This window comes from Anastrepha obliqua, chromosome 3 (genome assembly GCF_027943255.1).
Source record: "Anastrepha obliqua isolate idAnaObli1 chromosome 3, idAnaObli1_1.0, whole genome shotgun sequence".
In the NCBI taxonomy this organism is placed as follows: Eukaryota; Metazoa; Arthropoda; class Insecta; order Diptera; family Tephritidae; genus Anastrepha; species Anastrepha obliqua.
In genome coordinates this window covers 120,249,379-120,273,062 of record NC_072894.1, presented here as the reverse complement: position 1 = coordinate 120,273,062, position 23,684 = coordinate 120,249,379, and the positions used below count along the sequence as shown (strand labels likewise).

The 23,684-nt window shown below is 37.7% G+C and overlaps 1 protein-coding gene across 1 annotated transcript in view; it reads right to left on the bottom strand.

Moving 5' to 3' along the window:
- Positions 1-7,570: 7,570 nt before the first annotated feature.
- LOC129241866 (fat-like cadherin-related tumor suppressor homolog) overlaps positions 7,571-23,684 on the bottom strand; it is an 86,051-nt gene continuing 69,937 nt past the window's right edge. Inside the window, exons 15-22 of the mRNA XM_054878409.1 lie at positions 22,773-23,614; positions 22,373-22,681; positions 14,406-19,713; positions 12,604-12,867; positions 12,337-12,525; positions 9,460-9,489; positions 9,207-9,341; positions 7,571-7,841 (exon numbers count right to left, since the gene is read on the bottom strand). Coding sequence (XP_054734384.1) covers positions 7,696-7,841; positions 9,207-9,341; positions 9,460-9,489; positions 12,337-12,525; positions 12,604-12,867; positions 14,406-19,713; positions 22,373-22,681; positions 22,773-23,614 — 7,223 coding nt within the window. The 3' untranslated portion in view covers positions 7,571-7,695. The remainder of the gene's footprint in view (positions 7,842-9,206; positions 9,342-9,459; positions 9,490-12,336; positions 12,526-12,603; positions 12,868-14,405; positions 19,714-22,372; positions 22,682-22,772; positions 23,615-23,684) is intronic.

Below are 23,684 nucleotides of genomic sequence, written 5' to 3'. Positions count from 1 at the left end.
AGAAATTCGGGTGTCAAGACATTTATTTATAGGAGGCCCATTTCTTTTAGGGTGCACATACATATGAGTATGTCCCCATATATTTTTTGAAGAGTGTTGCTGCAGTGACAGTATTTGGGCGAACTCAAATCCGGGTCGATAACGTAGAACCGACTGAGAGCGCATAATTTATTTTAAATTATGTTGAGCTTCTCAAGGTTGGATGTTTAAACTAAAGTAAACTTGTGTCTAATTAAACTTTTGTCGAAAAACAGAACTTTAAGAGCGGTAAGAGGACACTGACGGCATGAAAATTAGGCAGTTAAATTTTTTTTTGCGAAACTCTAAGACGTAACACTTTTTCACATTCATTTATGTTTAGAACATAAAAAAGGAACTTCAAAATACATACTCGTACTTACAAACCATATATTAGGTAGAAGAAATATTTTTACATTGGGTAGGCATATGGCTCCGTGTGTGGGCGGACAGTGAGGTCAGGTATGGCCACTCCTTCATGGTGAGCGCGATAGAAGCCACAATTTTAATTAATTAAAAATTATGAAGCAATAATTATAGGTGATGTAAGATGTTTAATTTTCATTCTGCATTGGCCATCTTAAGAAATTTACTAAATCCGTTATTTCTTCTTCGAAAAGCTACTTTTCATATCAGAGCAAATTCTAAAGAAAAATTACTCGAAAGCATAGAAGTGAAAACTTGTGCTGAAAAAGTTGGCAGGCAATAATTTTTTGCCCATCCTGCTTTGTTGTGACTTTCGCATCTTTCAGTTCTGTAGAAAACAAATTTTTTTAAAATACTGCAATCAACCCTATCAGCTAAGAAACGAATTGATTGTTGAATTACACAAAACTTCCTCATCAATTCCATTCCAAAATATGGAGAATGTACAGAAAACGACTTCTTCTTGATTGGCGCGATAACCGCTTACGTGATTTTGGCCGAGTTTAACAAAGCACGTCAGCCATTTCTTTCTCGTACTACCCGGCGACAGTTGCACACACTAAGTAAAGCCTTCTCCACCTGATCTTTCCAACGCAGAGGAGATTTCCCTCTTCCTCTGCTAACACCAGTATCGAATACTTTCAGAGTCGGAGCATTTGTAACGATTCGGACGACATGACCTAACCAGGGAAGCCACTGTATCTTTATTCGTTGCGCTATGTCTATGTCACCGTAAAGTTCATTGTTCCATCGCCTTCGATATTCGCCGACACTAAAAAGCAAACGCCCAAAAATCTTCCGCAGAATCTTTCTCTCAAAAACTCAAAGGGACGCCTCATCGTCCAAGGACGGGCATGATGGTGAGTGTTAGTTGTTTTCGTCGAGAGAGGTCTTTACTACTCAATCGCCTACAGAAAACGACTGCAAACACAAATAAAGTAATGACAACTTTACAAATATTATAAATATTGAAAAAAGAGAGTCCGCCCCAATGGAAGTCAGAATCTATTATGTAAATATGTTGTTAGTATTTTCTAAATCCGCTCCTTCAAATATGGAAGCGGTTTCTAAACAATTTCCGAAAAGTTTTGAGTTTTTGACGTTTCTAAGGAAATCAATGGAAACGTTAATCCAAAGCCACAAACCAAGAATAATAATTCTAAATACTAAAATAAAATATGTACTAAATTTAAGATTATCACATTTTTAAAAACTCTGCACATCAATTCTAAAAGTGTATGATTAGCGGACGGGATGAGATAAACATTTTTTTTCTTTTTTTCTTGCTAAGTGTTTTCACTCTTGCTAAGTGTCTTCTGAGAGGGTAATAATATCTTTTTTTGTGGGAAACTTGTAGAAAGATTAGAAGATAGAAAAGTTTTTGTTAAACGTACCGGAAGCTGCAGAAATTGTTAAAATCCAAGAATCAAGATGAAAATACTAAGTATTATTTTGTTGTTGTTGTTTTGTTGCTGCTACAACAACAGCATGAATATTCCCCATACTTATGTACATACGGGGAATGCTGCTGGAGTGACAGTCCTTGGCCGGATATAAATCCGGGTCGTTTTGGTAACGTAGAACCGACTGTCGTGGAAACGTAAGTTTTATTTTATTTGTGTATGGTTTTGGTTATCACAATTGTTTGTCAAATTACGAGCTGTGAGATTTAGGACATTTATCTTTCTAAAATCTAAAAAAAAAAAAAGAGGTTGTCTGTAAAGTCGGTTTACCGACGATAGTTTAACGTGACAACGTCATAAGAAAATATTGATGGAATGGTTGCAATTTTCAAAACAAAATTTTAATTTTATTTGTTTGATAGATATTTTGTATGGATATAGAGGAGGAGGTAAATGGAATTGCAATGGAATAGGTGAAGTTACACGTGAAAAATGACGAAACATTTATCAAATTCATGAAAGATATCTTCAATTTCGATTGTGCATCAGACGTTAATAAGTCAACAACACTTAGAGGCATTATCAACCACGATTTGTCTTTCTCAAGACACATTACACTTGAAACACTCCCTTTCATTTCCTATTTTTCCTATCATCGTCCTATTCTCAACAGAGAATTGGTTCATTACCATGCACACAAGAAGAAGGCATATGCAAATACAAATATGTGAATTTATATACAAATGCGCATATACAGGGTTGGCCATATTAAACTGACCCATGTGATTATTAAAAAAATATGGAAAAAGAAACATTTTTTTGTGTTTCATTGTGAAAAACATTTAATTTAGTTCAAGGAGATTCGTTTACATCACTTTTTGAATATGATATCGCGCAAGTGGTCGCCCTTAGCTCGTATAGCGTAATGTGCCCGTTTTTCGGCGTTTTCCTTAGTTTTGGCCAGCGTCTCGGCCGATATGGCGGCTATTTCCCGTCGGATATTGGCCTTAAGTGCGCCTAGTGTCTTTGGCTTGTTGACGTAAACCTTAGATTTCAAATAGCCCCAAAGAAAAAAGTCCGGTGGCGTCAAATCCGGTGATCGTGGCGGCCAGTCAAAATCGCCGCTTTTTGATATCAAACGGCCAGGGAACAAAGTCTTCAATAAGTTGACGGTGGCTCGTGCTGTGTGTAGTGGTGCGCCATCTTGCTGAAACCAGAAGTGCTCCATACCATTTTCACGAACAATCGGCATCACAAAATCGGTTATCATGGCCCGATAACGCTCTTGATTGACGGTCAATGGTTGGTGTTGACCATTTTCAAAGAAGAACGGCCCAATGACCATATCAGCGCAAATGCCACACCAGACTGTAACTTTTTGGTCGTGGAGAGGTACCTCTTCAATAATTTGAGGGTTTTCAGTGGCGTAGAAACCGCAATTTTGCTTATTTATGGTTCCGTTCAAGGAGAAATGGGCCTCATCACTCATAATGATTTGATGCCAAAAATCCTCATCAGTTTGGGCCATTCGGACGACAAAATTGGCATCAAACGAATGATACGTCGTAGAGTGGTCCGAGGGATGTCCAACTGAGCAGAACGACGATTACCTGACGTTCGCGGCGATGACTCGATACTGGCTCGTACAGCCGCGATATTTTCGTTAGATCGTCTTGGCCGCTTTTTATTTGGACGTCGGGTATTAGCCACAGTGCCGGAAGACAAAAATCTTTTGTGCATTTGCTTGATTGCGTTCTTTGACGGCGCACTTTTCACTTTATTTTTTTTTCTCCACGCACGTTGCGTTTTTACAATCGAGAAGGAATTTTGAATGTACAGCTGAACAATTTCAGCGCGTTCTATTGGGGTGTACTGTTTCATGGTATAAATCTCCTTCGACTGACGCTTCCAACGCGGTATGTCATTAGCTGATCTGAAATTACAGTAAAAAGTTATAGGGTTACTCAATGGGTCAGTTTAATATGGCCAACCCTGTACATACATATACATACATATATATGATCACTCAAGTAGGACAGAGCCAGATGTCGAACGTTGCCGAACGCAGGGGCCGATTGTGCTCTTTGTCGTTCGTTCCGCGCTCTCGCTTGCAGTTCAAGCACATTAGCTTACATTTGCTTGCGTACGGAATAGATTCGTATATTTGATATGTCCATATGACTTGTATGCATCTTTACATATAGATTTCTTTTTGAAAATTGCGCGAAATTGTATATGTACATATATGTATGTTTATATACATATATTAGTATACAACATATCTTATAAGGTATATGGTAAATATTACCATACATTTTTTCCTTCATATATAATAAAAAAATTAATAATAATAACATTAAAACAACAGGTATTATTAACAAACTTGGTTTTATTTTAAATTCTTCAAGTAAATCAAATTAATAATAATCAATAAGAAGGCATATGCAAATACAAATACGTGAATTTATATATGTACATATGCACATATACATACATATATACGCTCACTTAAGTAGGAGAGAGCAAGATGTCGAACGTTGCCGTTCGTTTGCTTTGTCGTTCGTTCCGCGCTTTCGCTAGCAGTTCATTCAAGGTAACGGCAATGAGCAAGGTAACGACAAATGAGCAAGGTAACACTAATGAGCAAGGTAACGACACATTTTTTCGTGCGTGCAGCCTGTTAAATCGAATTATAAGACGTTATCACGTCAAAAATCATTGCAAATTTTGGGAAACTACTAAATTATAGCTCTGCCATGAACTATAGTATATAAAGAACACGGTAACTAGACGCTTGTATATAGATGCCGATGACATGTAATTAATATGGGGAAAAAGATATCCATTATTTTCTCGGCAGATGGCTGCAGTGACCGATATCTCATAAAGTATCGATCAAACAATTTATAGTTTATGTTTATAGTTATGTCACCTTGACATTTCACACTAAAACAATTCTTTTGTTGTTTTTTGTTTGTTCCATTCAGTTGTGAGTTACAAGGTGTTAACAATGGAAGTCAACAAAGAGAAAATTCGGTACATTTTAGAGTTTTTCTTTAATAAAGGCGAAAATGCAAGCCAGGCCGCTGAAATTGTGAATGGTGTTTATGTTGCTAATTACATGTAATTTTGGTTTCGTCGATTCCGCTCAGGCATTTTTGATAAAAGAAAATGTCAAAAAAATCACAGAAAGAATCGAAGTTGACCGGCTTGCTAGTAGTCGTAGCATCACCCAGGACTTGAAGATCGACCATAAAACAGTTTTAAACCATTTGCGCAAAAATTTTACGCACAAAGAAATGGATTTATTTTTCCCTAAACTAATAAATGTGACAAATCCATGGGATGGGTTAAGTTAAAAATATAAATAACTAAGTACCATTAACAAAGTAACAAAATTATTCTATGACTTGCATCGACCTTTTTAAATTTTTTACTACCGTTTTAGGCACTTGACCCTACTACCTTTTCAGGTACTGCCCCTTTTCCCTTACTTCCAAATTCCATCAATGGCTTAAGTAGCATCCGAAAGCAGTTGTTAAGCTTTATAAAACCTTTTATTATTGAATCACGGTTAAAAATTGTGGAAAAGGTTTTGAAATTAAAGACTCAAAAATTCTACGTCACTCAGTCAGTCGTTTGAAAACTGTTATCATGTCCACCATATTTTAAAAAATGTGAGGCAGCCATTGACAACCTGCTTATTTGACAAGTCGTATGTGAAATGATTTATACGTGTTAGTAATATAGTTGGCTTCCATAAACCCATGGGATTGCTTCCCATGAAAATGAGCAAAAATATGATATTTGGAACAAAATTTTCTAAAATAATATAAAAAAAAAAATTCATTTGAAATAAAACTCACTAGTTTGTGTAGCTATTTTATAAAGTTTTTTATTTACCTTTTCTTTTGTATTGCTTCAAAACTTGACTCAAATGTTTTAAATGAATCCTACTTTTGAAAAACAACCTTTTTACATCTATGCCAATTGTGGCATTGCTGCTGTTTTCCAATAACTTTTTCTTTACTACTAACGGTGTATCGGTTAACTTCTAAAAATACAGTTCTAAAAGTTCTAGATCACTTAAAAATTGTGCCTTCGGTTTGATCAATTTTCCCCCTATTTGGTCCTTCCATAACCATGCAATATCGTCCGAAATTTGAGAGCGGCCAATACTAGGTTTTCAACTAACTATAAAAAAAAAAATTCAGTTAGCTCATTTAGTGCTCTTAGTGTCAGGTCACGAATTTAGCAACATTTATTTTTTAATTCTATTGCTTTATTTTGCACAAAATATTTGTTTTCCAATGTTCCAAAGTAATTTCATTGGGGTTAAAACTAATGACACTTAACGCAATTTTTAATCAATACATTCAAACGAATAGTCAAATAAGCATGTGTAAACCTGCTAAATCCGCAGGTGTTGCAAAAAGTTGAGAGTTAAGATGTCTGAATATCTGCTCGGCGAGAACAGAACAACTGAGGAGAAGGTGCTGAGATGATTCCACCTCATTTTTAAATTTTCTGTTTTGGCTACTTGACTCATTGTACACTGTCGGGGGTTCAAAAAATGTTACAATCAATAAGCGTTACATTGTGTCACTTCTTAAAGTAATTATAAACAATGAGATTTTGCATAATTTTTTTTTCTCTGTGCAGATGTTGGGAATACAACATGTGTATCTTATACACATACGTACACATATATTATGATTGGGAGCAATACTAGAAAACAATTCAATAAATATTATATATTGATCGAAATTAAATATTTTTCGGTACTGTTAACAATACAGATTTGTATAATCTAATTAAAATAACATTTTTATGTGGATTAACTCGAGATTACAACACAATGGAAGTCAAGGATAAAAATTTGTATCTTGAAGTCAAACAGGCTTTTTCAGAAATGCCTATTTTTTCATATCGAGTCATGTCAAAACATTTTTTAAAACTTCGTCTGGGGGGGTTTGAACTCTTCAAACCACCCCCCGTGCGCACGGGCCTGGTCCTGCTACGTTAGCCCATCCGCTGATTCTTTCAAATTCACTGAGAGCCGGCGAACGGTCTAATATTGGCCACACCATTAAAAACCTTTTCAACATGCTGAGAATATGTACTTAAAAAATAAGCAAAAAAGAAAACAAATGGATTTTTATTTAATTTCAGAGCGGTTTTACCACTTGAATGATATAATAATTTTTCCCCCAAGACCTCCAACAAGAAGGTAACCAACAATTTCTGTAACATTTTTGGGCTTCAAATGTCGGTAATTTTACTAAATTTACTCAAAAAATAATAATAATTTTTAATTGAAAAGTATGTGCTGCATTATTACTGTAAAGAGCCCCGCAATTACCGCTTACCACTAAAAGTTCCTCATTGGAAATTTATTGAAGATAAAGGTTTTAGTTACGCCGCCATGACAAAAATGAATCTAATCAACCAAAGGTTAGACAGCAATCATGATTTGACGATTTGATCTCACTAACTTTCAACCAATGTAAGACTTAACAACTTTTTAATTGCTGTCAGTCGCTTTACATCAACATTAAGAGCTGCTTCAATATTAGTATCGCATTGTCATCGGTCTATTTTCCCGAAATATAATATTTTTATAGTAATTTTGCCTTATATGATTTCGAATCAGAAATCAATAATAAAACGGAACAATTTTATAATTTCATAAGAAATTTGTGAAAAAATAAAAGGATAAAAAATATCAAAAACATTTAACCGTTATTTATTTATTTTTTGTTTCATTTTTTTTAAGTATGAAGATCTTATAAAAATATTTCTTTTTATACAATTAAATGCCATTTGCGATCGAAGGATCTCACTTTTTCTATCTATTATTAACGTCTTTTGATGAGCTTGGTAAAAATTCCTCTAATTCGGAATCTTCAATTTCACACAAGTGAACTGAGAGGTCGCTATTTGATCCATTTTTCGAGTGAAGATTTCTGAACACATAAATTTCTTCCGACTTGTCTAGAAATAGAAGAGTAAAAAGAAAACAAAAAATGGTTAAAAATACAACTTAAGAGTTTATGATATGAAATCACAATTGAGGGAGTGAAGAGTTTTTGCTTTTATATCATTAAATCTAGAAAAACTCATATTTTAACTAAATTTTTATTCAAGATTATTAATGCCTATCAGATAATAAGTGTTTAATGCTGCATGTTAAAAATGCAAATTACCTCGAAAAAAAAAACAATATCGCCTAGAAAGCCAGATTTTTACTTTTATTGATAAATATGAAATTGAGAGCATTCGACAAAAAAAAAAAAAAATATATATATATATAGCTTCTGCTCAAATATGAACGAGACGTTATCAATAAAACGGTCCGCGGATGACATATGGCAAAAATAAATTTTTGGTTTTTTGGTAGGACTGTTATAAGCTTACATGGCAAATTTCAGCGTGATATGTCACATAGTTTGTTTTCTGTGCTACTGTAAACAAGTCAAGCTCGAGTGTGTTCTTCGAATTCTCTTTTATGACTTCAATTGTCTCAAAATGTTTTCCACGGAGCGGCAACTTGAGCTTGGGAAACAGGAAAAAGTCACATGGAGCCATATCAGGCGAATACGGTTCTTGCGGAACGATATTAACATTATTTTTGTTCAAATAATCGCGAACAAGACGTGATGTATGAGCTGGTGCATTATCGTGATGCAAGAACCATGACTTGTTGTCCCACAATTCCTTCCTTTTAAGACGAATGTTCTCGCGCAAACGCTTTAAAACGTCTAAATAATATTCAGCGTTAACCGATCGGCCTTGTGGAAGGAACTCCGAGTGCACCACACCTTCGTAATCGAAAAAAACAGTCAGCGTAACCTTAATTTTTGAGCGACTTTGGCGTGGTTTTTTGGGTTGATATACGGCCCTCTTTGAACGATTTGTACCACTGGAAAACACGTGCACGCGATAGAGCAGAGTCCCCATAGGTTGTCTGCAACATTTTTAAGGCGTCTGAAGCCGAAATTTTGTTGGAATAACAAAATTTCAAACAAATTCTTTGTTCAACTTGAATTTCCATCGTTAAATTTGAAGAACACACTCGAGCTTGACTTGTTTACAGTAGCACAGAAAACAAACTATGTGACATATCACGCTGAAATTTGCCATGTAAGCTTATAACAGTCCTACCAAAAAACCAAAAATTTATTTTTGCCATATGTCATCCGCGGACCGTTTTATTGATAACGTCTTGTTCATATTTGAGTAGAAGAAATATATTGCCATTTCAACACTTAAACTTATTCTTTAAATGCTTTATTTAAAACTTTTTTCATTTGACTCTCGTGTATCGAAAATTCTTTTTTACTACTTATTTACACTTACCACTTAGTTTTCTTCTGGGCAGCATTTCACTGGTGGCTTTCGAAAATACCTCAGTACTTGAACATTCACCTTCAGTTTCACTGGGTACATTAAATGGAGGCAAATATGAATCTGGATGCCGTAAGTATGCGTTACCTATTTGTTTTTTTCAAAATATACGTTCAATTGTGAAAATTGCAAATGGATAAATAATATTTAATACAAAAACAAAAAAAGTTCAATTTTCATTCTTAACTATTAAGTTTGCACTTACGTGAGTTCATAGGATCATATGTTGAAGGCACTGTAAAATAAAAATGGCCATGTTAGAAATGTGAAAAATAGCCAGTTATTAAAAAAAATTAAATGGCTGTAATAAAGTTTTTTGTATATTATTTATTTACTTTTAAAACTAAACTTATAGTTTAAAATTATACACTGAGGTCAAAACACAATTTCGCTTTTGAATCAACGAAAGTTTTTGCAAAACATAAAGTCTCTTGTACTATATGTCACTACGCCCTGGAACTCATATCAAATGGATGCGGGAATATTTCGCCAACTCGTTAAGAGATGCCCGGCATTTGCGAGCAATTATGGAATTAGTGATAACCCCACCAAGAGCTTTAATCGCCGCTTAGTTATCAGAGTAAATCTAGATTTCTCTAAGGGTAGTCACATTTTTGCCTAATCTGATAGTTACCTCACTAATGGCCAGAATTTCAGACTGAAATAAGCCACAGTGATTAGGAAATTAGGAAGACGAGCCAAAACGCTTACTCTTGGATTCTTACAGTAGACGCCAAAGCCAACTTTAACGTGCAGCTTTGAGCCATCAGGCATATTGTTAACCCGCTCATGTCTAACTGGAATTCTAATACTAAATTAAAATATGCATTATTTTTGCGAGTACCCGGTGCTAGAGTGCAACAGGCACCAGACCCTTAGTTGGTGTTCAATGCAGAATTCGAAGAAGACTTCCCAACTCCCTGTTAGGTTAGGTTAGGTTTTTGTGGAAGTCGGTTTAAAATAGCCGAATCACTTCGACCATGTAGATCAGTTGTGGTACCAGTGTGTAATACTGTGTTTATTCATCATTGGAACCATTGACGCTCTTATGAAGCGTAAGATGGGTTTTATCCCAAGACCGGATAGTTCCGTAAGAGAGTCAAAGCAGTGCTTTCCTAACAACCGTGCTCTACTCTTAGCTAAGGCTGGGCAATTACAGAGGAAATGTGCTTTTGTTTCTACCTTTTCTTCGTCCCTACAACTTATGTAGTATTCATCAGAAAATACCCCTAGCCTAGAAGAGTGCCTACCCAACAGCCAATGACTGGTAACACAAACCACGACTTTTGAGATATTCTCTGGTGAGAGGTTGAGCGAACTTTTTTTTTAACTAAAGGGTTTTCCAATAACAGGTGTTATTTATCGCTATCGAGAGATTATCACCGATTTTTTATGGCCGGAATTGGATGGTATTGATTTGGACAACGTTTATTTTCAACAAGGCGGCGCCACGTGCCACACAAGCAACGAAACCATTGATCTTTTACGGGAAAAGTTTCCGGACCGTGTTATCTCTCGAAGAGGTGATCACAATTGGCCACCGAGATCGTGTAATTTAACACCTTGTGACTTTTTTCTTTGGGGCTACGTGGAGGAGAAGGTCTACGCCAACAGCCCAGGGTCGATTCAAGACCTTAAAGATGGAATTCGTCAGGCTATCGGGGACATAGGGCAGCCATTTTGCAATTCGGTTATGGAAAATTTCATGAAAAGGATATTGTCCTGTAAGGGTGGTCGTAGTGGTCATTTGCCTGATGTTATTTTCCACAATTAACGGCATACCTTCTCTTTATATTGAAATAAACATTCGAACAATTATATTAAAAAACTAGCATTTCCCAGTGGGCTTCGCACCACCATACATAAAATGTTTTTTTTATATCGCAAGGAATTTTTCATATTAAGTTTTCTTTATAGAACTCGTAAAATGTTTAAACAGTTGAATTAGTTGATTTTTTTCATTCAACATACTTTCTAAAGATGTCACAATAGCCTTTTCTGTACTTTTTTAAAATTTGATTGTGGTGGTCACTTATATACAGGTAAGGTGAAAGAGCCGATAAAAACTTGTAATTAAACTTTGATTCTTTAATTTCCATTTCAATTTTTTACGCTAAATAAATTATGCTAAAATAAATAAAGTTAAAAATGTTTTTCTAGTTCCTTGAATGCTCCAGTTTTTATTATATTTTCGTCCAAAATTAATATTAACATAATACACTTACAACCACAACAGTACAACAGAAACGCTCATAAGCGGCTGTTATTTGTTGTTGTTTTTCCCATACAGGCATTTCGTATGAGAGGAAACCATTACTCACATAAAATGACATAACTCAGGAACGGCTGCACCGATTTCAATCAAACTTCACACAAACCATCTCCTCAAAGATAGAAAAGAACTCTAAAATTTGTGTGTCAATCGGTTCGGCGGTTCTTGAGTTATAAGATTACCAAGGAAATGTAACTTCTTTTTATATATATAGATATCATTTTTCTTTGAATATAAAAATAACACTTCTTATTGAAAAACCCTTTGTTTGCGGCTAAATTAGCTTGGTTATAACACAAGTATTTTCTTCTCTCCATGACCTATTGGCCCGCTGGAGAATATTATTTTTTTCTTTAATTTGCAAGTTCTGCTATAGGAATTCCAATATTGCCTTTGTTTTCAAGCAGTGGAATATTAGTACCTTTTCAGGCTAGTTCATCGGCCTTGCAATGTCTTTCAATATCTCTATGTCGATATAATACCGGCACCCATATCCTCTGTTACCAACAAAAAAGAAAATTGGAACAGTGAATCGTGAAGAAAAAACGAAAAAATAAAGATTCTATCATAAACAGCCTTCCATGCGTTAATTAGGTTTAGTGCAGAGTGTTTGAGTGGTTCTATAAATAACGGACCAAAATGATCTCATTATTCACTACGTAACCGGACTGGGTTTTTCATTACCTCTGCGCATTGTTTCAAAAAATATTTTCAAAAATGAAAATAAGTAAACTTTTCTTGAGAATTTGTTTTTTGTGTCGGATAGATAGATTCTGTGAGTTTGTCTGTAGCATCCATGCATGTGTTTACCTGGATTTGTAATGAAGTCTTCATTCTCAAACTTAATTTGGGGGCTCAGTCTTGAAACGTCGTCATTATTAATAAGCGGCAGTTCGAAAGGACGCATACAACTCTCTAGCTCGGAGTCGATGCATTCGGATGTTAAGTCTTCATTTAAAGTCACAATATCTCGTGTAGGATCAACACCGATGCACATATCTGGTATAAATGAAAATTATTAGTTTCGGGTTTTTTATAATTTATTTACAATTATGAAAATTTATTTTCTAAACTTACTTTGTACTGCATAGGTACGCATTGGCTTAGATTCATTGCTATCATTACTATGGAAGCTCGACGAATCAGCAATTTCAGCACCAGGTACCTCAGTAATATCCGGTAATGGGTTATGGCTTTTTCGTACCCAATCCGAACAGTCCCAATGATATTGACCGTGGTTCACCGGTGGATAATCGGTGTAAGGTGAGTGACATACATTTGGCACCGTTACTTGTATCATTTTGCTACAACCGGTTTTTAAAGCGGTATAATCGATTTTTTCTAGATGAATATAAATTTTATATTTTAATTTAGCAATATTAAAAATATATTATAATATTAAACTATCTTAACGATATATTTTTTACGATTTGTATTATTTTGCAATTTGGTGGTTTGAATGTAAAATTTCAATCAGAATGTAAATAAACAAACGAGGTAACAACAATAAACCAGGTCACTTTTACATTAAAAACATCAAATCGCAAGAAAAAAAAAGAGGTTGTCTGTAAAGTCGGTTTACTGACGATAGTTTAACGTGATAACGTCATAAGAAAATACTAATTGAATGGTTGCATTTTTCAAAATAAAATTTTAATTTTATTTGTTTGATAGATACTTTGGACGGATATAGAGAATGAGTTAACATTAACATAACATAACATAACATAACATAACATAACATAACATAACATAACATAACATAACATAACATAACATAACATAACATAACATAACATAACATAACATAACATAACATAACATAACATAACATAACATAACATAACATAACATAACATAACATAGCATAACATAACATAACATAACATAAGATAACATAACATAACATAACATAACATAACATAACATAACATAACATAACATAACATAACATAACTTAACATAACATAACATAACATAACATAACATAACATAACATAGCATAACATAACATAGCATAACATAACATAACATAACATAACATAACATAACATAAGATAACATAACATAACATAACATAACATAACATAACATAACATAACATAACATAACTTAACATAACATAACATAACATAACATAACATAACATAACATATCTTAAAATATCATAACATAACATAACATGCTGTTCAAGCAAGGTAACGACGCATGAGCAAGACAACGACGCATTTTTTGGTGCGTGCAGCTGGCTACATAGAATTATAAGACGTTATCACGTCAAAAAATAATAATAACATTAAAACAACAGGTATTATTAACAAACTTGGTTTTATTTTAAATTCTTCAAGTAAATCAAATTAATAATAATCAATAAGAAGGCATACAAATAAGTGAATTTATATATGTACATATGCGCATATACATACACATATACGCTCACTTAAGTAGGAGAGAGCAAGATGTCGAACGTTGCCGTTCGTTTGCTTTGTCGTTCGTTCCGCGCTTTCGCTTGCAGTTCATTCAAGGTAACGGCAATGAGCAAGGTAACGACATATGAGCAAGGTAACGGCAATGAGCAGGGTAACACTAATGAGCAAGGTAACGGCAATGAGCAAGGTAACACTAATGAGCAAGGTAACGACTCATTTTTTCGTGCGTGCAGCCTGTTAAATCGAATTATAAGACGTTATCACGTCAAAAGGAAAAGATAAAAAATGTTCTAGTAACTTCACTTTGTATAGCCTTTTGAAATTGATAAGGAAAATTATGGCAGCCCACCCCTTTTGATAAAAGCCATAAATCGAAAAAAGATAACTAGTTAGTTTTTTAACTAAGAGTTTTTTGTTAAGATACATTTTTTCTAAGTATATACGACTCACCATTGTTAAGCTTATTCTCACTAAATGTCTTCAAATGCATTTGCTCGGCCCAGTCGCGTTTTTGTATAGGATCAGAATCGTTCAGATTTACATGCTCATTGTTGCGATTGATTTTTTGATATTCGAATGGAATGTTTTCTAGTTCATCGCCCGCCGATCCGTAGCTTCGCAATATGTCCAAATTATTCACGAAGGTTGTGTGACCGGAATATAAATTATCATTTGTCGATGCCGTGTAACTCATTGGACGCTGATTTATCTCCAAATTACTCATCTTAGCGATATTCTTGGCATATTTCTCCTTACAGACGAGAGAATTCAAATTATCTCCTTTGTACGGATCTTTATTGGTTGAATTTTGGCCACTTGTATTGCTGCTCTTCCGAATGACTATACAACAGAAGGCAACAAGGATAACAATAATAATGAACACTATGCCCACAACAATGCCTGCTAGCTGCTCCATTGACAGATTCTTTAACTTGGTAGAAATCGAATTGGAATATAGTGGATCGCCACAACTAGCGCCTGTGAGGTAGGATGGGCAAATACACCGAAAACTGCCCGCTTCATTGATGCAGGTGGCGCCATTGCCACACGGATGATTATCACATTCATTCACATCGATTTCACAAGTGGGTCCCGTATAGCCACGACACATGCAATGTGGCGTGCCGTCACCCTCCTCGCAAACTCCGCCATTCTTACATGGATTGGGTGAACAGTATTTGCCATATTCACAGCGTCGGCCCGATAAATGCAGTGGACACGCGCAGCTGTAATTGCCCAGCTCGTGCATTTCACATCGTCCACCAAACAGACAGGGCGCTGAGGCACACGGATCCATATCCATCTCACACATTTGGCCAGTGAAGCGTGCATGACAAGTGCACTTGAATTTATTCTCACCCAAGTCAATACAGATACCCCCATTGAGACAAGGCTGTGCGCCACAAATGCCTAATTGTACAAGCACGCTCGTCGGATCACAAGTTAACTCGACGTTTGTGAAGCGTTTCAGAGCCGCCACCGAGCTGCCACCCGATATGTACAGCGGTAGTGGTTCAAGTGCAATTTTAATATCTGACATGCAACCGATGAAGCCCTTTTGTATATCTTCGAAACCGATTATGGAGGGATGTGGTTTTACTTCGGCCCCCACGAAAATATCATTCGATTGTATGTTGAGAATACCGTTGACACCCGGCGCGCTACCCTGCGACACATGCTTATTGTCCACGGTCAGTTTGGCGCTGTTCAGTATACGTTCCAGCGTGATAGTATGCCATTCGCCATCAGCGATGTAAATGCTTGATACACATATTTTGCCCTCGCCCGAACCCAGCTCGAAGCGATATTGCACGGCGCCATTAAAGATCTCCAATATGTGATAATCGATGCGTCCGCTGGAGAAGAGCAACGTGCCGGTTGGCTGCACGGTGCGTATCTTCAACGAATAGACAAACTCTTGCTCCAGTATAGTTTTCGCTACGGCCTTATTGATTTTATAATGAGCATAGCTCTTGCCGCTAAAAGATACCGAATTAAATCGTGAGCTGCAATTACCGTGCTGACATTTTGTTAAAGTCGATTTGCTTTCGCAGGCGTGACCCGTATAACCTTGCGGACAAATACACTGGTAGCCGATAGTTGTGTTGGCAGGCCAGCATGTTTTCTCCGGCGGGCACGGATCCGACGAGCAAGCATTGATCGGCTCATTGCAGATGCGACCGCCGTAACCTTGCTTGCATTGGCATTCATTGGCATGCTTGTAAGTGGGCGACGCGAAGCTGGCCACATCTGTTGAGTACGTATTCAGTTGGCGCTTATTGAGACGTATGCGATTGAAGCACTCGCCTTGCGCGCAAATATTATGCGCGCAGGTGGGCGTCAGTATCTCTTCCACAACCAGATTGGTAGCATCTTCAATGTCATCTATGAAGTTCACCAGCACAGCACGCACTTCGATTGTGGTGAAGTACTCCTCGGAGCTGGGCGTAATTTGTTGCTTACGTACGGCAAATAAAACATTTAAATTATCTGCAGCCGTAGGTTCTTGGCGCTTACTTCGCTCCAACATAACACTTTCCGTGTCGTGTGGTTCCTTGTATGTGGCATGGCTGGAGGCTATTTGTATTGCGATTATGGTGATGTCCTTCTGACGACAGCGCAATATAGCGCGCAATGCGCGTATGAAACCTTTGCGATGACTCAGTATAAATGCTTCGGGTGTAACTTTGCGAAAACTTATAACGACTGCGTTACGTGTCATATCGCCCGTTATTAGCTCAACATTCAGCTTAACAATTGCGTGTGCCGTGAACTTGCCATCTGTGACTGTTACATTGATGCGATACATGCCAACATCGAGATTGCTGATTGCATATAGCGAGCCGTTATTTTGGGATATGTTGAAGAGTTGTTTGGTCACGAACGCCTCACCGTTGGTGGGCGTCAGTGCGAATAACAAATTGTCATATTTGTCCTGATCGCTGGCGTGCACACGCCCTAGAAAACCGCCTATATAGTCGTCGTCATAAGATTTCACTGTTACCTCCAAAGGCGTTATGACGGGCGGATATTGACTCTCCTCGATAATGCGTACGTGCACCCAAGCATCCGAATAGAGCGGCGGGGTACCGTTGTCGAAGACGCGCACTTGCAACGTGTATATATCGCAGATTTTGTGATTGAAACGTGCCGCAGTGCGCAGCAAGCCATCTTGTTCGATGCGAAAGAACCCACCATCGTTGCCGCTGCGCAGATCGAACGTATAGGGCGCTGTATTAGGCGCATCATCGGCGTCGGTGATTTCGAAAAGCAGCACATTGTAGCCTAACTGTTTATTCTCCTGCAACACCACACTGTAATTTTGCTGGCGGAAGAGCGGCGGATTGTCATTCACATCCAATATGTCCACATAGATGCGCACGTAGTTGCACAGCTCGGGGACGCCATTGTCGCATGCCTTTACTTCCAGCAAATAATTTGCATTTAACTCACGATCGAGTGCGTTTATGACAATTATCTGACCGGAAAAGTCTTCAATGGCGAATTGATTTAAGTGATCGCCACGCTCAATGTTATAACGTATAATGCCATTTTGTCCCGCATCCGCGTCGGTAGCCAATACTTGCAGTATCTTTTGCATTTTGGGCGCGTCTTCACGCACCTTCGCACGGTACATGTTCTGCGTAAATTTCGGCCGATTATCATTCACATCCAATACGGATATATTTACGGAGGCAATGTTACTGAGCGGCGGAGTGCCCCCGTCGATCGCTTGCACCGTTAGAAAGTATGCCTTTGTGCGTTCGTAGTCCAATTCGTCATTCACAAATATGCTGCCCGTCTTTGAATCGATACTAAATTTGTTATGCTCATTACCACCTACAATGAAATACAGGACATCTGCATTGACGCCGATATCCTTCGAGGTCGCGAAGATGCGCACAACTTCCGAATTTTGTGTGGCATTCTCGTACACATACGTCCTATACTCCTTTGTGCTGAATTCTGGTGGGTTATCGTTAATATCGAGTACGTTGATTATGAGCCTTGTTATCGATAACAGTTTCGGATTGCCACAGTCTACGGCTTTAATGGAAATATTGAATATTGAAATGCTTTCACGATCTAAACTCTTCGAGAGCTTTATAATGCCACTGGAATGCGATATACTAAAAATTGACTGTTCTTCGACAAAGGAGTAAATAACCTTGCGATTCATGCCGAAATCTTTATCAGTCGCATGCACTTTGGTCACGATGGTGCCGACAGGCGCATCCTCTGGTATGCTAACAATATACTGCGCCATAGAGAACTCTGGTCGGTTGTCGTTGAGATCATTGACATTGATAATTAACTCTGAAGTGCATTGTTGTAACAGTTCTTGACCATCTTGCACATGCGCTGTTAATAAATATTTGGCATGTATTTCTCGGTCAATCGATTTGGCTACCCGCAAGGTGCCGGTATCTTTTTCGATAAAGAAATCGTCCGAGCGATTACCCGTCAAATAGTAACGCAGTTGGCTGCTCGCATTCTCATCTATATCCAACGCCTCGATTTGAATTAGTGGGGTGCCCGCCATTACTGATTCATTTATTTTCAAATTGTAACGTGGTGTCATGCAAATTGGCACATTATCATTCACGTCTTGCACCGTTATAGCAACCTCTGTGGTGGACACGAACTTTCCATCCGTTACAAGTACATTTAAGTAATACGCTGGTATTGCCTCTCTATCCAACGGTTTAGCTACAAAGAGTTCGCCGGTTTTGCCAATTTGGAATTGAGAAAACTTATCACCACTCATTATGTAATAGCTGGTTATGCTTTTCTCGGCATCAAGATCGGTTATTAGGAAATATTTCAATATGGTGCCGGGCAGCGCATTCTCATTTACTGATATTTCGAATTTGTCCTGATTGAATAAGGATGGATTGTCATTGTAATCGATGATTTTGATGGTCACAGGTACTTTGGAAACATGTTTCGGTTGACCGTTGTCGGTGGCCAGCACATTGAAGTGGTATTCTGATTGGGTTTCCCGATCCAAAGTGCTCAGCAATGTGATCCAACCTGTGTAGATATCGATATCGAAAACGTTCGCTGCGGTATTTGTTTCATCCTCCAAATAATAACGTATATCACCATTCGAACCCGTATCTATGTCCGTAGCCGTGACTTTGATAATCGAAGCAACTTTGTCAATGTTTTCGCCAACATTAACGTTATATTCGCGACTATCGAACTTAGGTGAATTATCGTTTTCATCCAGCACATGAAGGTAGATTTCACAAAATGTGAATAAAGGCGGGATTGTTTCCGTTTCAGCCATGGCAATCATATAGTGTACATCGTTCAACTCCCGGTCGAGCGTCTGCATGAGGATCACCTCACCAAGTTCGGAAATTGAAAATTTTCGACTTTCAATGGGTATTGAAAATTTCACAGAGTAATTTCCGGATATACGAAGTTTTGTTAAAACTGAACCTGGTGGCGTCGATTCTAAAACGTGCAGCTCAAAAGAATTCTTCTCGAATTCAGGCATTGTAACATCGGGACTGATGAACTGTATCGTAACAGGTACATCATTATGAAATTGTGGACTTCCACCATCCATGGCGCGTACAAAAAATTGCGCAACGTTATTGGCAAGATCTGTTACAGATCTCATAAGGCTCAAACTGCCATCGACCTCGTTGATCGTGAATATGTCTTTGTACGTTTCAGATACTGTCGATTCATCAATTGTGTACGTTAGGCGCGCATTGTCATTATCATCCATATCGAAAGCTTTTACCTTTAAAAAAATCAAAATTTATGAGTAAAAAGCAAATAAACGAGGAAAACTACGTATTAAAATAAAAAAGTAAATCAATAATTGGCGCGTACACTTTTGTTAGGTATTTGGTCGAGCTTCTCCTTCTATTCGTGGCGTGCGTCTTGATGTTGTCCTAAAAATGGAGGGACCTACAGTTTTAAGTTGACTCCGAATGGCAAATGCTTTTTTATAAGAGTTTTTCCGTGGCAGAAATACTCTCGGAAGTTCGCCATTGCCAGCAGAGAGGCAATAGGTATTAGAAAATCCTGTTTCATGCCCGGAGATTCGAACTTACGCACTCCCGAATAGCAGTCACGCACCAGTCCATGCCGCTATGGCGGTTACAGAAATGTTTTTTAGCGGCGGTCGTCTCTCGACAGGATTATTAAAAGCTTTAGTTCAAATGCGAGCTTCGCACGTTAAGCTTAAGTGAACTTCATCTACCTTTAGGGGAGTTTTTAAAGATATTAATATTTTTTCGTCAAGAGGGCCGACTAGGCTTTTATGTCACATGATACACTCCAAATTGGGGCTCCTGAAGCAATAGCTCGCAGGATTTCTAAGTTTGTTTGCAATGCTGTCGCTTTTGCTTGCTTAAAGGATATTTATTCACAATGAAGCGGGAAGTAGCTGCAACTACCTGGGGAGGACATCGATGTCCTCGACGAGTTCTTTGAAGCCTTGTTAATCTTATGTAGGTATGGACATAGCAGCTATTGAAATGGAAATGAAGTCGAAAGTGCCATGAATTTCAAGATAATTCGAAGTGTAACAAACAACTGCTGGCTATGCTTATGTCGAGCTAATCATTTGATAACAATTCTAGTTAAGCCAGTGATATTAATCTCACAGATACATACATATGCCACATCCTAATTCGATTATCATGCAATCTCGCTATAGGTTTGATCAACAAGGGAGGTACGTACCTAATTCACCTACTACCAGGTTATTTTAACCTTTCCGAGTTATATAGGTTGTCAAAAAAGTCTTGCGGTATTTCCGCAAGCTTGTCTTTGCAAGCGCGTAGTTCTGGTTGTATTCGTCGCATCGGTTCGCGCTAGAGCTTTTTGGAAAGCTTTTTTCACGTGCTAACACGTGTTTGATTAATTGCTGTTTGCTTTTAGTCGTTCGTGAGTTATAGCGTCGCAAACATGGAGCAAAATAAAGAGAAAATACGGCATATTTTACAGTACTACTACGATAAAGGCAAAAATGCATCTCATGCTGCCAATAAAATTTGTGCAGTTTATGGACCCGATACAGTTTCCATTTCCACCGCACAACGATGGTTTCAACGTTTTCGTTCTGGTGCAGAGGTGATCGAAGATGCGCCACGGTCCGGAAGGCCTGTCGTCGAAAATTGCGATAAAATTGCTGAATTGATCGAAAGAGACCGGCATAGTAGCAGCCGTAGCATCGGTCAAGAGCTGGGTATGAGTCATCAAACCGTTATAAACCATTTGAAGAAGCTTGGATTCAAAAAGAAGCTCGATGTATGGGTGCCACACGACTTGACGCAAAAAAACATTTTTGCCCGTATGGATGCATGCGAATCGCTTCTGAATCGCAACAAAATCGACCCGTTTTTGAAGCGGATGGTGACTGGCGATGAAAAGTGGGTCACTTACGACAACGTGAAGCGCAAACGGTCGTGGTCGAAAAGCGGTGAAGCTGCCCAGACGGTGGCCAAGCCTGGATTGACGGCCAGGAAGGTTCTTCTGTGTGTTTGGTGGGATTGGCAGCGAATCATCTGCTATGAGCTGCTCCCCTGTGGCCAAACGCTCAATTCGGATCTGTACTGCCAACAACTGGACCGCTTGAATGCAGCACTCATGCAGAAGAGGCCATATTTGATCAACAGAGGCCGAATTGTCTTCCATCAGGACAACGCCAGGCCACACACATCTTTGGTGACGCGCCAGAAGCTCCTGGAGCTCGGATGGGAGGTTCTTTTGCATCCACCGTATAGTCCGGATCTCGCATCAAGTGATTACCACCTATTTCTGTCCATGGCGAACGAGCTTGGTAGTCGGAAGTTGTCCACAAGAGAGTCCTGTGAAAATTGGCTCTCCGAGTTTTTTGACAATATGGAAGCGAGCTTTTATAAGAGGGGCATTATGAAAATGGCATCTCGTTGAGAACTCGTCATCGAACAAAACGGCGTATATTTGACTTAAATCGCATTATTATAACCAATTTTATGAACAATTGAAAATTCAATAAAAATACCGCAGCACTTTTTTGACAACCTTTATGTTTCGTGCTCAGTGTCGTCGGAAATTTTTTTTATTGAAAGAAGAACAAAGATATTTGATTAATTAACGTGTCCGAACCACTAGTCCGAAGATCAATAATTAAATTTCAAACTTTTTACCAACAGTGGTGGTAATTCAGGTAAATTCCGGCTTCTCTAAAATGTAACAGCTTCTCACAATGGCACTTAAGAACTGCAAATCTATTCTATGTGTACTGAAATGCAGACGCCCACCACAAATTGAATAAGAAGCAGAGAAAGTTGCACGGAAGAATTTTGGAAGACTTATTAACTTCAGTTCTAAGACCTTGAGTTTTTGTAACTTGTGAAGCTCATTATTGCCTTTAAACGTTGAAATTATTTAACGAAACTATTATTTACCTTCAAAAGTGTTGTATTAGTTGGTGTATTAACTTTAACAACAAGTTTGTACTCCTTAACCATGAAGCGTGGGCTGTTGTCGTTCACATCTTCAATTTTAATTTTCAATAGCGCAAAATCCGCTTTGCCACCTTCATCGGAGACCCTTACTAATACGTCATAGAAAGCACGTTGCTCCCGATCAAATGCCACCTTTGTTATAATAGATCCATTCCCGCTATCGATTTCAAAATACTCTTTGAATTCTTTCGAGACCAGGTCATAAGTGAGTTTCGCAAATCGGCCGAAGTCAGCGTCATATGCTTGAAGCTTTCGAAAGGAAAAAAAAAAACGATAAATTAAAAATTAAAATTGATAAATTAAAAAGCAATCTAGTAAATTTTTTTTTGTGCAAACCTACCAAAACAATATGTTTTCCAGCAGCCTCATTTTCCTTCACTTTCGCCTCATAGACTGATTTCAGGAATTTGGGTGCATGATTATTTTCCGGCATGAGTATAATCTTAACTCTGGCATAAGTCGTATGAACGCCATCACTGGCAGAGACGTTTAACAAAGTCTGGTGATGGTCAGTGAAATTTTGCATATTTTGCAATGTTATAATCCCGTTATTTTCGTTAATTGTAAACGTTTGCAACTCATTGCCATCGATAATTCGATACTTAAGTCTGTCGTTATCTTCATGATCGGGATCGTAGGCTTTTGCATTGATTACAAATTGACCGCGCTGAGCATTCACTGATAAACGGCATGAGAAGGAAGCTTCCGTAAATTTGGGGAAATTGTCGTTCAGATCTTTTACCGTAATCCATATATTTGCTCTTGAACTTAATGATGGTGTGCCATGGTCTTTCACAACCAAAATAATGTGATGAAGGGTACTTTCCTCGGCGTCTAAATTACTTTTCAAATAGAGATATCCCTCTGTCATGTCAATGTAAAATAATTCAGATTTATTTTTGCCATCGACAATATCAATAAAATAGGATAAATCACTATTTGCATTCGCATCACAATCCGAAGCGTTAACTTTCATAATTTGTGAACCAATCACCAAATTCTCAGATATGGTAATATTGTAATTGTCTTGTTCGATCTCTGGGTAACAATCGTTAGCATCTTCGACAACTATTGACACCGTTACCTCGGCATAGATGCCTGATAAGGAATCAGTTGCACGCACCATGAATTCGTGGCTTTGCTTTGTTTCATAATCCAACTCATTTACGATATAAATAACGCCTAAATAAAAGAGAAAACCGTAAATTCAAATAATTTCTCTATTACTTCCATAAATATATGTGGAAATTGT